Source organism: Euleptes europaea, chromosome 7, assembly GCF_029931775.1.
Source record: "Euleptes europaea isolate rEulEur1 chromosome 7, rEulEur1.hap1, whole genome shotgun sequence".
Lineage (NCBI taxonomy): Eukaryota > Metazoa > Chordata > Lepidosauria > Squamata > Sphaerodactylidae > Euleptes > Euleptes europaea.
In genome coordinates, this window is record NC_079318.1 from 27,326,546 (window position 1) to 27,342,761 (window position 16,216).

At 39.0% G+C, this 16,216-nt stretch overlaps 1 protein-coding gene across 1 annotated transcript in view; it reads left to right on the forward strand.

Moving 5' to 3' along the window:
* The window catches only part of RYR2 (ryanodine receptor 2), a 308,323-nt gene that overhangs the window by 147,280 nt on the left and 144,827 nt on the right, over positions 1 to 16,216 (forward strand). Inside the window, exons 35-45 of the mRNA XM_056853337.1 lie at positions 645 to 804; positions 982 to 1,068; positions 1,669 to 1,895; positions 2,992 to 3,790; positions 6,718 to 6,918; positions 8,719 to 8,824; positions 9,202 to 9,345; positions 10,060 to 10,333; positions 12,067 to 12,181; positions 14,798 to 14,930; positions 15,438 to 15,541. Coding sequence (XP_056709315.1) covers positions 645 to 804; positions 982 to 1,068; positions 1,669 to 1,895; positions 2,992 to 3,790; positions 6,718 to 6,918; positions 8,719 to 8,824; positions 9,202 to 9,345; positions 10,060 to 10,333; positions 12,067 to 12,181; positions 14,798 to 14,930; positions 15,438 to 15,541 — 2,350 coding nt within the window. The remainder of the gene's footprint in view (positions 1 to 644; positions 805 to 981; positions 1,069 to 1,668; positions 1,896 to 2,991; positions 3,791 to 6,717; positions 6,919 to 8,718; positions 8,825 to 9,201; positions 9,346 to 10,059; positions 10,334 to 12,066; positions 12,182 to 14,797; positions 14,931 to 15,437; positions 15,542 to 16,216) is intronic.

Here is a 16,216-nt window from a genome sequence, read left to right on the forward strand (position 1 = left end):
GACCACACTCTTGCTGGTTCTCTTCCACAACTAGATCTCATATGTTCCCATTACAATTATCATTCCCATTCCCCATCTTACTGGAGCTCATGGGGATGTTAATCCACATACAGTGAGGGGAAAAAGTATTTGATCCCCTGCTAAATATGACCAGTCCATAATTTTAATGGTAGGTTTATTGTAGCTGTGAGAGACAGAATAACAACAGGAAAACCCCCAGAAACCCAGAAGACAAAAGTCAGAGATCAGAATTCTGCTGGTGCTTGTGCCACTGAATTGTAAATTCAATTGAAATTGAAATTAACAACAAAGTCATGTTGGTTTTAGTTGTATATGGATGCATCATACTTCCTTTGAATTGTATTTATTGTTATCACCCTGACAGCAGGGATGTGAGTCGCTATGTTCACAGAGAAATCTGAATATGTAGCTGCTCTGTTCTCTTCTATGAATGTGGACGTGTTATGTGCATTAATGGGAATTTTCAATTCCATATGCAAAGGTTTCTTTAATGTGGAAAAGAATGAAGTAGCCGATGCACATGCAGATGTCCAGACATAACTAGAACCCTATGGAAGTCTGGGTCATGGCTTAACATTAAACTGCCATAGTATCTCACATGCTATTGATCTTTTGCAATGCAGTATCAAACGAAGCAACTGCTATATGGTGTGTGCAGGAGAGAGCATGAGTCCAGGACAAGGACGCAATAACAATGGGTTAGAGATTGGTTGTTTGGTTGATGCTGCGACTGGTCTCCTGTCCTTCACAGCTAATGGCAAAGAGTTAAGCACATATTATCAGGTAATGATTTTTGGCTTGCTATTTCTCCACAATCACAAATGTCTAGACTGGTTTTGTTTTAGTTCATCTGACAATTCATAAGAACATAGTAATTCACACATATCTTGTTAGCTATTTTTTTGCCCCCCGTACCTAGTTTCTTGAATGGTAATGCTTTTCTGTTTGTTCATGATACAGGTTGAACCAAGCACTAAATTATTTCCTGCAGTATTTGCACAAGCTACAAGCCCCAATGTTTTTCAGTTTGAACTTGGGAGAATAAAGGTATTTAGCGCCTGTTTCTATGATAAGCTGTTGCATTCAGAATGTTTCTAACACTGAAGTAGTACTTCATGTATTTCCACACACAGCCTGTTAAACCATTGTCAAGCACAGTGAAGCAGTGTTGTCTGTACATCATGAAAGCTTGGGACTACTGGAGCTATGTAGAGGAGATGAGTGTTCCTTGGCGGTTGAAATCTTGACTTTTCTGACAAAGAAAAAGCAGACAATGACTTTTGTGTTCACATGGAATCTGTGTGTATTGTCCTTCATACTTGTCACCATCTTGTCTGGAAACCACTGGTACTACAAGCCTCTTGTGTAACCTTTTCACTATTGTGGAGAGAAAGGGGCCTTGACAACGTGCCAAGATCTACTAAAAATGAGTGCTAAATTTTGCCAGAGTAGCTTGTGCCATGGTTAGAGATAAATGGTGGGAAGCTGAGATGTGGTTTAAAAAAAGTGTCTTATTGCAAGTGTTAATCTGATATGTAAACTGAATCATGGCAATTCACTATAAATATCTATATCATTTTTTGTTTTATGTTTTATCATCGGTTGGATTCTTAAATTTGACAGTCACATCTGACTTGCTCTCTCCAGAATGTAATGCCATTGTCAGCTGGGTTGTTCAAGAGTGAACACAAAAACCCAGTCCCCCAATGTCCTCCCCGGCTCCATGTTCAGTTTCTGACGCACGTACTTTGGAGCAGAGTGCCAAACCACTTTCTGAAGGTGGATGTATCACGGATCAGTGAGCGTCAAGGCTGGTCGGTACAATGTCTGGAGCCTTTGCAGTTCATGTCCCTCCACATCCCAGAGGAAAACAGGTATTGATTGCTTGCATTTACATTTAGAGCAGAACGAGGAGGGTGGTGGTGGTGGTGGTGGAAAGTGCCACCAGCTGACTTATGGTGACCCCCCATAGGGATTTTAAGGCAGGAGATATTTAGTGATATAATAATGCCTTTCAACCATACTTGGAATTTAATGGTACTTTGGACATTTTCTCCTATAGCATTATCAAAAGTAATTTTTGAAACCTGGGGGTTTCCAAAGCAACTTTGTGTATGTCAAGGATAACTGCTGTTCCTAGAAAAAAAATCAGAAGACCCATATGGCCTTTATCAGGTTACTAATTTAGTCTGCCAGTAGTCGCATACCATACTTTTATTCGTTCTAATGTTAGCATATTGTTATCTGTCTTCACCAGCAATTTAAATATCCCTGTAGTTTAATATATCTCTATCTTTTAGAGATAGTTTAATATATCTCTATATATCTCTATCTCTATTTCTATCTTATCTCTATCTCTATCTTCATCTCTGTGTCTCTGTGTCTCTGTGTCTCTATCTATCTATCTATCTATCTATCTATCTATCTATCTATCTATCTATCTATCTATCTATCTATCTATCTATCTAGCCCTACCTATCTAGCTATCCCTCTCTCTCTCTCTCTCTCTCTCTCTCTCTCTCCATATATTTATCCATATATCTATAATATATAACTTGAACTATGGATGCAGTGATAGTCTAAACTACTCCGTTAACAGTGATTAGTTAGGCTCTATCTAGGCAGGATTTGAAATCGGTTTATTAACTACAGTTAGTCTTGTGTAATGTCTGAATGCAGATATCCTGGTTTAATCCTAATTTCTTCCCTAGTGATGATCCCATTCTGGCTACAGGGGGGAGGGAATGAAACCAGAATTTTTTGAGGCAAACCGGGACTTGAGTGATCATCTGTGAGATGAATTCTGGTTTCACAAACCAATGTAATGGTTTTGCATGATGTCTTAACTAAGTTGAACATGTGAATCAAGTATTTCAAAGCAATTTAATAATAATGATGGTAATAATCATCATCATGTTCCTAGGCACAATAGCTATTTTAACTAATCTAGTCTCTCTTTTTTTTCTATAGGTCGATAGATATTTTAGAGTTGACGGAACAAGAAGAATTGTTAAAATTTCACTACCACACTCTCCGATTGTATTCAGCTGTTTGTGCTCTTGGGAATAATCGAGTTGCACATGCAATGTGCAGTCATGTTGATGAGTCTCAACTTCTGTATGCAATTGAGAACAAATATATGCCAGGCTTGTTGCGTGCAGGCTATTATGACCTTCTCATTGACATTCACCTTAATACCTATGCCACTGCAAGGCTTATGATGAACAATGAATTTATTGTTCCAATGACAGATGAGACAAAAAGTATTACTCTGTTTCCAGATGAAAATAAAAAGCATGGTCTCCCTGGAATTGGACTCAGCACCTCCCTGCGGCCCAGGATTCAATTTTCCTCTCCCAGTTTTGTGAGGATTAATAATGAATGCTACCAATACAGTCCTGAATTTCCTCTGGAAATTTTGAAGGCTAAAACCATAGAGATGCTGACAGAGGCCGTTCAGGAAGGCAGCCTCCATGTCAGAGATCCTGTAGGTGGAACTACAGAATTTTTATTTGTTCCTTTGATCAAGCTTTTTTATACTCTACTTATCATGGGAGTGTTCCATAATGGAGATCTGAAACATATCTTGCAACTAATAGAACCTAGTGTTTTTAAGGAAGACACGGGCCATGAGGATGAGATAAAAATACCAGAGAAGGGACTTGTTACACAAGGACTACATTTGGAAGGAGTAGAGGAAGAAATCAGAGAGAAGGTCCCAAAGGAAGGACTTCTTCAAATGAAACTTCCTGAGCCTGTGAAATTGCAGGTAATAATGAGACAATAGACAATAGATAATGAGTTTTGTTCCTATTTTCTTCATTATTATAGGTAAGACTTGTATTTCGAATAGTTATATAAATTTCAATGGGTTTGTGCAGATGTCCTTAACTATTGTTGGGTATTATATTTGGACCGGTGTTAATCATAGTTAATCCCAGTTTTGGGTTACTTCTAATCCATAATTTGGGTTAGAAATGAACTCAGAGTGTTGGAACTAAATTCAGAAAACAAGGTAGGGAAACCCAGTGTTCATACAGAAGTCTTTAAGACTTTTTCTATTAATTTATTTTGTGTCATATGTCCCTGGAGAATGTGGGATACAAATAAGTAATGTCATTCTATATTGAAGAGTCCTGTGACATCTTAAAGTCTAAACATTTATTGTAGCATGTGCTTCCATGGAATAGAATTCATTTCATCAGTGTTATGATTTGTTATTCTCAGGTACAGAAAAAAAAAGTTTGTAAACAGTTGAAGCAAAAGGTTATAAAATGTGAAGGGGAACATTCACATTTCTGTGACATATGTATGGATGATGTATAGTGTGACCCCTATACATCAGCAGTTACTGACATTAATACTAGCAAAGAGTTGGAGTCCAATAGCACCTTAAAGACTAACAAAATTTCTGGCAGAGTATGAGCTTTTGTTAGTCTTTAAGGTGCTACTGGACTCCTACTCTTTTCTACTGCTAGTGACAGACTAACACGGCTACCCATCGTGATATTAATACTGTTTCTTGATATATTGATTTAATACTTAAAAATCCATAATTACTGTCTATAGTGGGAAAGATGTCCCCATTTTCAATAGTATTGAGTTAACACATAAATTCATTTTCAGGCTGGGTCCAGCAAGAAAGATAGTCTGGGTTAGACTTTAAGGTACCGAAAGGATTTCTAGAAACGACTAACAGGGTTATACCGCTGCAATCAATTACTGTTACACACTGTTGACTATAATTAATGTTAAATTGAAAGGAGGGTTGGTTTTCATGAATACTTGTAAAGGATTACTAGACATGACCTAAGTAACCAGCAGGAGATGAGGGAGTTGGGGACTTAAAGTTGGGAGGGCAATCAGCATTCTCAGTGCAGTGACATCACTTCTGACATGTTCCAGAAGTGCTGTCACCAAGCCAGTGGTGATGCTGTAGCATTCACCTCAAACTCTATGGTTTAACCATAGAGTTTTGGCAAATACTTCAGCATCACCTGGTATGATGATGTCAGTTTTGGGTCGTGCTGGAAGCAACATCATTGCTCTGGGGACACTAGTGGCACCCTCCCATTTTGCCTGGGAATCTTCTCCCTCTGCCCAGCTGAATGGCAGCAGGCAATGAAAGCAGGGGGCAGGAGGTCTCCTGCGGCCAGTGGGAATCTGGAAACTCTACTTGTACCTCTTGTGATAAGTGCCTCTCTTTTATTGATTATTGACTGCTCTTTGAAAAGGTACAGAAATCTTTGCATGGAGTGGGTATTGGGCAAAAGAAGAAATTCACTGTTGCTGAGGAAATTGGGCCTACAATCTGTTGCCCCAATCTAGTTGCATCTATTTGTTTAATTTGGGTAGAATGTAGGACAGGGAGAGTGGATTCAAATGTATGATTACAGCTATGGATAAATGGAAAATGCTTTTCTTTCAACAAAATTAAAACAGGGAAATATTTGGATAGCAAAAAAAAGTGAGATGGTTTTTACAGAACAAAGAGAAAATATTTGTGGCTATTCAGGTAAGAAAATTCAGGGCACAGGGAATAGCAAGATAAACAGAGAAGAAAATTTCCATCTAAAACAAGCTAAACTCAGATGTCACAAACAGATGTATTCTCATGATATGCAGAAAGAATGTCTGTCTTTTTGCTGTACTTTTGTGCTCCCTCTTTCCTTTCTGGTGCCTCCTCTTCTTGTACAAGTGAGGCCTCCTGGTTTCAGAAGCCTTCAATCAAACTCCAGCTTGCTGTGATGTCTGAATGCAGGTGCCTAGACAAACTGGAATTTTTGTTCTTTCCCCCAAACTGGGTTACTTAACCAGGATTAAACCGTGGTTTTAAACCCTAGTTTATGAAGCGGAAACAAATCCGTTTGCTCATGCACATGTATTCAAATTCCATGGCATATTAGAGTTTGGTTGAAGGCTTCTGAAAAAAAAAAGGTAACTATTCTGCTATGCATTGTGCATGAAGGAAGGAAGGAAAATAGTTAATTTATTATTTTTGAGGGGCAGCAGCAAGAGAATAAAGACAGCGAAGTATAATGTCAGATCCAAGACACTAATTAAAGAGAGGCCAGAATCTGAAAAGGTGTGAACACGAGAACAAGTAAAAATTATTTATTTAAAACTTTTTAATGCTCCCTTTGCACTCAATCAGGGTTCCCAAGGAGGTGAACATCAAACATTAAAACAATTAAAAACAACATTTTAAATTGTAAAACAATTCACTAAAACAGATTAACAGATTAAATGCCAAAACATAGAAAAACTGGTGAAATTATGAAGAGGAGAAACATGCCAATGAGCAACAAAGACCATATAAACTGTGTAGTTCAGTACAGAAATTAAATATGTAAACTGTGAAAGGAATGTTGGCTGCTGGGATACTTCATCATTCAAAACATGATGTAATGAAATCCTGAAACAAGGCCCTAGAAATTGCACCAGTGGGAGTGGGAGTTTTTGTTATGTTAAAAAGGGGAGGAAATAAGTCTTATCATTAGGAGAAAGGAGAAGTAAAACCCCCATATAAAATAGCACCAGTACCTCAGATCTGGGAAAACAATAACACTAATTGCATTAATAATGTTGAAAGGAACAATGGGATTTATTTGGAAAGAAAGTACGCCTAGTTATACATATCCATTTTTTTAAATGCCATTGAATTTTAGAAGGCTTTTTGTTCTTTCATTTTTACAGATGTGTCATTTACTCCAATACCTTTGTGACTGCCAGATACGCCACCGAATAGAAGCCATTGTAGCATTTTCAGATGACTTTGTAGCAAAACTTCAAGAGAATCAGCGTTTCCGATACAATGAAGTTATGCAAGCATTAAATATGTCTGCAGCATTGACAGCCAAGAAGACAAAAGAGTTTCGGTCTCCACCACAGGAACAGGTATAACTCAAAAACGATAAATATCAATCTTTGATTGGCTACCACACTGTATAAGCAGTCAAAGCAGCTGTGGCAGATGCATTTGGGTCAGGGAAGCAGCCCTAGAAGAAGAGGTGTTAACCCTTCCTCAGTTTTCCCAATCCGAACTTTTCCTCGAGCCCCTGTTTGCACTGCTCTAGAAAATGCAAAGGGAGTTGGAAACCATCTCATGTCTGTCTGCCTTACTACTTTCAAATTTTAAAAATAAGGACTGAGGACTACATTCGACCAACTTTTCTCACAAGACTATTTTCTAGTAACTGGTGCTAAGTTAGATTGTGAACCATCTGGAGACAGAGACAGATACTGATGAAATTGCTGTAAGTGGTCCTTGGCCCTGCTTAGGGTTGCCAGGTCCCTCTTTGCCACCGGCAGGACGTTTTTGGGGCGGAGCCTGAGGAATTTGGGGAGGGTAGGGACTTCAATGCCGTAGAGTCCAATTGCCAAAGCAGCCATTTTCTCCAGGTGAACTGATATCTATCTGCTGGAGATCCGTTGCAATAGCAAAAGATCTCCAGCTAGTACCTGGAGGTTGGCAACCCTAGCCCTGGTAGAAAGCAAGATAGGAATCTGATAAATAAATACAATGCTGCTGCTCTTCAAACTGGTGTGAAGGAGGTGACAGCATATTCAACCATTTTGTGATAATTGTTGGTTTTTGTGCTCACTGTAAGAAATCCAGCCAGCAAATTTCTGGGGTGAGCAAGAATCTTCCATTGCAAGGTTCAACTCCACTCCGACTCAAAATGTCTCGTGTTAGAAACAGCCCAGCAATTCTGGCGAACAGATTTGTGCGTTGAGACAGGGGGCAATGGGAGGAGGAACTGAAGTTGCCAACTGCCTGGAGAAAAAAATGTCCTGTCCCTTTAATAAAGGTTTAATGGGGTGTTATTTACCAAGTGATGTTATTCATCACCATGCCATGAAAATCTTCAGCTGCCCTTTCCCACACATTAAGCTTCTATTAATGGGACAAGACATTTTTCTCCAGACCTGTTGGCAACCAAATAGAGGTGAAAAAAGGTTTGAGATAGACCATAAGGATACGGAAGATGGAGGTACTTACATAATCTTGACAACAGGCCTAGAGAAAAATATCCTGACCACTGAAAAGAGAATAAATGTATGGAAATGGGCAGGTAAAACTTTTTTAGGCATTGAGGTAAATAATAGCACCTGGTAAATAACATCCCATTCAGCCAGCGTGAGAGCCAGCTTGGTGTAGTGGTTGAGAGCAGTGGTTTGGAGTCTGATCTGGAGAACCGGGTTTGATTCCCCACTCCTCCACATGAAGCCAGCTGTGTGACCTTGGGCAAATCACACTCTCTCAGCCCCACCCACCCCACAGGGTGTCTGTCTATTGTGGGGAGGGGAAGGGAAGGGAATTGTAAGCAAGTTTGATTCTTCCTTAAGTGGTAGAGAAAGTCGGCATATAAAAACCAACTCTTTTTCATCATCCAGTCTTTAACTTGCTGTTTCAGTATCATACTGCAATAACAGTTTATAATTTTTTTCTAATAAATGTCTTGAATCTCCAATGATTAGTTGTTCAAAAGTTGTCTTCTTTTTTAATTGTCCACCTTCTTTTATTATTTGTTCTCTCATTACTGATGCCATTTGGTGATATAATAACCATGAAATAGGAAATTTGGAATATTAATATGAGTCCAGTAACCTTGTAATGAAAGGTTTTCTTCTGCTTTATACCTCACGCCATAAACGTCCCTTAAAATAGTCATTATTGTTTTGTTTCTTTTGAAGATTAATATGCTGCTGAATTTTAAGGATGATAAAAATGACTGTCCTTGTCCTGAAGAAATTAGGGATCAGCTCTTGGATTTTCATGAAGACCTGATGGCTCATTGTGGTAAATCTTCTCTTTCTATATTCTTATTTCTAATGTACTAAAACAAATAAAATAACCCCAGCTGTTCTGTTAGAGATGGTGCACTACACAGTTGTATGATTGTTATGCAAAGGGACTGTTTGTTCCAGATAATACATTGCATTTGTACTTAAACTATTTTTAAAGGTGAAGAGCTATGAGTGCATAGGCAGAAAGGCAATAATGTAATAAATAGTAAAAATCTAAACTCCCAGTTTTCTCTTTTAATAGTACTACACTTAAAATTAAGTCACGGCTTCATTTACAGCAAGAAATCTGTTCATATTTTTAGAATGGTAAGAATATCCTTTTGGCCTCTTTGTTCATACTCATCTGTATATTTGAATTTTTGTCCGTAGGAATTCAACTAGATGAAGATGGAACTTTGGATGGAAACAGTGACTTAACTATTAAAGGTCGCCTCCTATATCTTGTTGAAAGGGTCACACATCTGAAAAAGAAACAAGCCGAAAAGCCACTTGATGATGATGCTAAGAAACCATGTAAGTAATATAAAATGAATATCAGTACTAAAATCACAATGATTTTACTGCTTCTGTCTCAGTCTAACCACAGTTGTTAATTTCATTATAGCATCATAATATCTGTCACAGCTTCCATTTATGTATTCACATATTCTTTTAAAATAAATTTGCTCTGCACAAATACAAATAATTTCATGAAAACTGCCAATGACAACAGTTTCTCTGTGTTAAGCGCCATTGAATCACTTCCTACCCATGGTGACCCTATGAATTAATGACCTCCAAAATGTCCTGTCATTAACAGCCTTGCTCAGGTCTTGCAAACTGAGGGCCATGGCTTCCTTAGAGAGTCAATGCATCTCATGTTGGGTCTTCCTCTTTTCCTGCTGCGAATTTCTAACTAGTTAAAGGAATTGCCTTCTGGCTAATCTGTGTGGTTAATTAGAGGAAATGTTTCTAAAGATTAAAATCCATGAGAATTTAACAATTCATTTAGGATTGTTTAACAGGTGAATATGACACTGATATTCTGAAAAGTCAGGCGTAACATCTGTTTCCATGAGCTTTGTTTTTCTGCCTTGACAGTACCCTTAGTGGCATGCTCTAGTAATAAAATCCTGTAAAATAATTCTTCTAAATTCTAATTCTGGCTAGTATAGCATACTGCACTTAATTGTTGCTAATCATGAAACAGTCTTGATGTCTGTTTGTCTTGACATTTCCTTTATTTAGCGACTCTCCAGCAACTCATTTCAGAGACAATGGTACGCTGGGCCCAAGAATCAGTAATAGAGGATCCAGAGTTGGTGAGGGGCATGTTTGTTCTGCTGCACCGCCAGTATGATGGAGTTGGTGGTCTGGTTCGAGCTTTGCCAAAAACATATACTATAAATGGTGTATCTGTGGAAGATACCATCAACTTGCTGGCATCTCTTGGCCAGATCCGTTCTCTTCTCAGCGTCAGAATGGGCAAGGAAGAAGAGAAACGTATGATTCGTGGATTAGGGTAAATAATCAGTTCCTTCATTAATTTATTGTTAAATATATGCTGTTTACTGTAGAAACACAAGTCAGATCAAAGAAAGTCAGATCAAAGAAAGATTTCTAGGTAGGCTTTGGGCCTTCAACTCTCCTTTTTGTGGACCTGGGCTGTGCGTAGCCAGAATTCCAAAAATGAGCACTATAGATATGGAAGTTGTGGGAATTGGGAAGTTTGCTTTGTGGCCGATCATGATAGCCTAGTCCTAGATTCTGGTTTCATTTGAAGTCATTAACCCTTGTATTCAGCTGACTTGAGGAACTCACATGGCTGCCAATGTAACTGGAGAATACGGTAGTGAGGGTTCCTCAGGGCACAGGTAGACAATATCTACACATAGATGGATATGTGTATTTGGGTATTTGTGGAATGTTTTGCCCTCTCTAACCTCACCTCACTTCTATTGTGAAGGGTTCTGAGATCAAAGAAAGAGATTTCTAGGTAGGCTTGGGGCCTTCAACTCTCCTTTTATAAAACAATTTACCTGTATGTCATCAGTACAGCAGGCGGAGCTTCCCCATTATCGGCTTTCTAAGGGTTGGACCTACATTACATGTTTAGAAGGAGGTGGCAATTTCTTCTGATTCCCCATTCCCACTGCATGTCCCTTGAATTGTTCCCTGATCCTTAGAGGAAGCTTTTTTTTGTGGGGGGATGCAGATTTCTGCAGTACGAAGGAGTTCTTTGGATTCCACCCATCAATGCTTGCCATGTATAGACAGTTGTGGAATTCAATAATATATAGAGTCCATTGAATGAAGTCAGTGTTCAGAATAATGCTCTTGAGCTTTGTTTTCTTATAGTCAGCAATCAAATCAATGACCAGCCTAAGATTATCAGAGCCTTGAGGATCTTCTCTCACTGTTGCTTCAATCTATATTTTTCTCTTATTATTAAATTTTGTATGCATGTGTCTTTTTAGCGCTGTATTTCTGAATCTTCTGTATTTTTGGTAGCATCTGAACCTCCACTCCATCATGATTGCTGAAAACAATTAAAAAACCGTTTAGAAACTAGACTAGATAAAATACTTGTATTGGCTTTGTATTTGTATCTCTCTATTTCAAATATTATTTGAAGATATATATTAACATACATAATCATTTTAACAGCAATTAGCAACAACTAATTGACAGAATGCTAAACCTCATTATTCTAGTTATGCTTTTGAAAGGAATTAATTCCTGTGCCATCTAATGCAATTTCCCAATAAAGATTTACTGTAATTGAACTAGAATAAACATATTATGGAAAACTTTTTTTTAAACTAGTGTGAGATCTGAACGCAAGAAACTATTGTATCCATAATCATATAATTGGTCCATTAGTTCAGTGCTGTCTACTCTAAATGGTAGTGGCTGTCTAGTGAGGAAATATCCTTGCCAGTACCTGGAGCCTGAGAGCATTAACTGGAGATAGTTGAAATCTAAAACCTTCTGCATGCAAAATATATGTTTGACTCCTAAGCTATGGTCCTTTTGATGCAGTTTCTTATGGATGCAATCCTCTTAATGAAATTTTTATCTCTCTACACTTGGAATTGTGGCCTATGCATTTTTTTACATTGCATGACTTCTTAAAAAATTCTGTTTTGTAAAAAATACTATGCTCATTGGCATGAAACTGAAGGGAAGTATCTTTGTAACTGTAAAGTAATTGAAATGTTGTTACAGGCTCACTGTTTTCCTTTTGCTGCACAGGGACATCATGAACAATAAAGTTTTTTACCAACACCCTAATCTTATGAGGGCACTGGGGATGCATGAGACTGTTATGGAAGTTATGGTGAATGTACTTGGAGGGGGCGAGTCAAAGGTAATGTACTAGCAAAAGATAGTTTATTGCCTGCACTTCATTACGCTGCTTAACACCCACTGAGGTCCAAAGTAGGGATGATCTTGAAATCCAGTATGCATGGCAGATTTGAGTTCTGATGCCTGGGGATTCTGACAGACTTTGTATTATAGTTTTGCAACCAGTGTGTTGGATCTGAATCACTTCTTCTGTAAAAAAATATCAAAAGAAATCATGAGGAATAGTTCTGGATATTGGATATTGTTTCCATTTATTTAGCCTCTTGAGTGAGTCCAAGCTAAGCAAGCTTGCATTCCATTTCATGTTCTTAGCTGCACAAAGCCTTAAGTCAGTGTGGTGTAGTGGTTAGGAGCGGTGGTCTCTAACCTTGAGAACTTAGTTTGATTTCCCGCTCTTCCACATGAAGCCAGTTGGGTGACCTTGGGCTAGTCACAGTTCTCTCAGAACTCTCTCAGCCCCACCTACCTCACAAGGTGTCTGTTGGGAAAGGAAGGGAAGGTGATTGTAAGCCGGTTTGATTCTCCTGAAAAGGTAGAGAAAACTGGCATATAAAAGCCTCTCCTCCTTCTCCTCCTTCTCCTTCTCCTCCTCTCATAGTATATTAGTTTGCACAGAACTTCCAATAATAGGAAGGCAAATTTGGTTAGCCACAGAAAACCTGGAAAAGGGGGATATAAAAGGACTGCTATCACATTGCTGGACAGCAAGTAGCAGTTTCAGATTCCCTTATTTAATGGTATTTACAGCCCTTTACTCCCATCTTTTAGGGTTGAGGAGTCATGGAGGGTACTGGATGTGGGCAGCAAGAGAAAGTGAAATGAGGGAGGTACTCCCCCCTTTCCTTTTTCACTCTAAAGGTTCTTCTTGAAGTCTGAGGATTTCGAAAGAGCATCTTCTAAACAAATCCTGTGGAGAAGAGAGGGATCATATTTTTAGCAGGATGGAACATTTAAGAATTTAATAATCTCTAATCCAAGCATCAGTTTGAGTCAATTAAGGATCCAAATACTGGGATTTTCCAGGTTTCAGTCAAGGTCACTGGAATTCGGGGGTTTGGGCCTTTATTTATTTAAATAACACAATCTCTAAGCATTACCTACCTAGGCTTCCACTATTTCTACTATTAGCTTTCCACTGTTGAGCCTAAAAATATTACTTTTAATTAGTTTTTTAGATGAGGAACATATTAGTAGGATCCAATATATCACTTTTTCTGTTTGTAAAGGAATATCTTGTATGCAGATGACCAGGCAAGGAAACAGAGGAAATGACTGGGAAGGAGTGGGAGCCTCCAAGATATTCAGGATTAAAAACGAACACAACTGCATGTCCCTCAGGGGGAGAAAACTTGGCAGTCACTGCAGGTGGCACCTGTGCGCTCCCTTTATGTTAACAGCAGAGAGAAGGACACAGGGCACAAGCTGTGAATTATTTTGGGTTAGGAATTTTGGTGAAAAGGGGATAGAAAATTGACCTTGGAGGTTGCACAACATGGTGGCATGTCCTCCAGTTCCCCCCTGTGCAGTCTTTTAAACTGCTAGAGAGAGTGATCTCTCACATTAAGGGATGGGCAGGAGGAACAGAATTCATAAAACATACAGCTTCAAGCCAGTGTTCTTTGAGTTTCGTTTCCTCTTCCCCCTTTAGTTTATTGCATTGTCCTTTGCTTTTCAGACAAAGACTGGCTGCTAGAATGATCTTCAGTGATGTAGATATGCAATTATAATATTTAAAACATGGTCAGGAAAGGTCCAGGCATAATGGAGAGTGTGCCTGTATGTTCCCTCTCTTCCCCCCATCTCTTTATTGCAAGCTGGTACTTAGGAAGAGAAGGCTCTCTAGTGCAGCTGGATCAAGACATAATTAAAGGTTGCCTAGCTGCTGTTCTCCCCCTCTTTTAAATGTTCATTAGACTACAATGATTCTCAGGTCCTTTAGTGGACTGGTAAGGAGGGTTTAGACCTGGGTCATGTGCAGCAAAAGGTATGAATCCTGCGAAGCCAATCCTTCCTGCACTCTTGCACATAGGGTTGTCAACCTCCAGGTACTAGCTGGAGATCTCCTGCTATTACAACTGATCTCTAGCCAATTGGACTCTATGGCATTGAAATCCCTCCCCTTACCAAACCCTTCTCCGGCTCCTCCCGAAAAACCTCCTGCTGGTGGTGAAGAGGGACCTGGCAACCTTACTAACACACCTGCTGATGTGGCTCTACTAGATCCAGGTGCTTCCTAGCTTGAGTAAAGGAGAGGTGTTGGTGGGTGTCCCAGAGCCTGCTCCATGGAGCTGAGTTATGGGAGCCCTTCTAGAGGCTCTTGGCTGAAGGCAAGGCTTTCTGGCTGATTTGAAGTTACTTTTCACCCCTGGCCCCTTCTTGTCCTGTGTTGTTGCCCTAGTATCAATTGGATTTAGTGTGTGGTTGCGAATTATCTTTAAAAATGCTGAGCAGACAGTTTTGTGGCTCTCCCAGCATTCATCTCATTAAGTTTCGCCATTAGGAATACATACATAATAATCAATCAGAAGGTCCACAGTTTCTTTAAAATATGCAGCAAAAGTACATGAATCACTAACATCCATAGTTTTTGTGTACTAACATAATATTGTTTGTCTAGGAAATCACCTTTCCTAAGATGGTGGCAAATTGCTGTCGTTTTCTATGTTATTTTTGCCGCATCAGTAGACAGAATCAAAAGGCTATGTTTGATCATCTTAGCTATCTTTTGGAAAACAGCAGTGTTGGACTTGGTAAGTGTCTATTATAAGTTTTTTTTAAGGTTGGTGGGACTGATTTGTGGTCAATAGATTGTTGGGATGCTTGGTTCAAAGCCAGCATATTTCTTAATGGTACCTGTTGAAAAGAGAAATAGTAGTTAATGGATGTTATTCCTACCCCACTGCATTCATTGCCATAGTTACTACACATTGCAACCTGCTTATTAAAGGCTTTTATATTGCGTGTTAGTGTCTCCTAAATATAGATTCTCAAAGTTATATCAGATGTGTATGTATAATAAAGCTTATTATAAAGTTGTTACTAAATTGTATAACACAACACTGTCATAGTGCTTTTGAATATAAGAGTAATGACTTTATAGTTATTAAATGAGGAATTCCAACTATAGCATAACCATGTAATTCTCATGAATAGTTTTATTGTTTTTGCTGAGGTATAGTAGTGCTTATCTAAAATCATCCTAGTATTATCCATTTTCCGTATACTATAATTTTTTTAAAAAAATGTTCTTTTAATAGCATCCCCTTCTATGCGTGGATCAACACCTTTAGATGTTGCAGCAGCATCTGTAATGGATAATAACGAACTTGCTCTAGCTCTAAGGGAGCCTGATCTAGAAAAGGTAATTATCTAGATAGTTTCCTACATGTTTACACACAAGTATCACACATATGTCTGTGAATATTCACATACAAACTCACAGTGACAATAGCTTGTATCTTTTATGTGTAATTAGTGCATTGTATATAATGTCACCAGACAGTAGCCGATAAGAAGGGGCCACTTTGTAACTAACATGACCACCCAGCAATTTAACAGCTGATTGGCAGAATCATTACTTCACTCAGAAGCCTTTAACAGCAATGGTTTGGCTATGCCTGGCTTATACCTGTGCTTGTATGATGCGGTCCCCTCCCACAACTCTCTTTTATGAGCCTGGTAAGCTTCATGTAGGAGCCCCGTGGCACAGAGTGGTAAGCTGCAGTACTGCAGTCCAAGCTCTGCTCATGACCTGAGTTCGATCCCAACAGAAGTTGGTTTCAGGTAGCCGGCTCAAGGTTGACTCAGCCTTTCATCCTTCCGAGGTTGGTAAAATGAGTACCCAGCTTGCTGGGGGTAAAGGGAAGATGACTGGGGAAGGCATTGGCAAACCACTCCATAAACAAAGTCTGCCTAGTACATGTCGGGATGTGACATTGCCCCATGGGTCAGGAATGACCCGGTGCTTGCAGTAGGGGGCCTTTACGTTTTTTAAGCTTCACCTATATCTCAAAACTTATTTCTGTCTGTGGAGTGC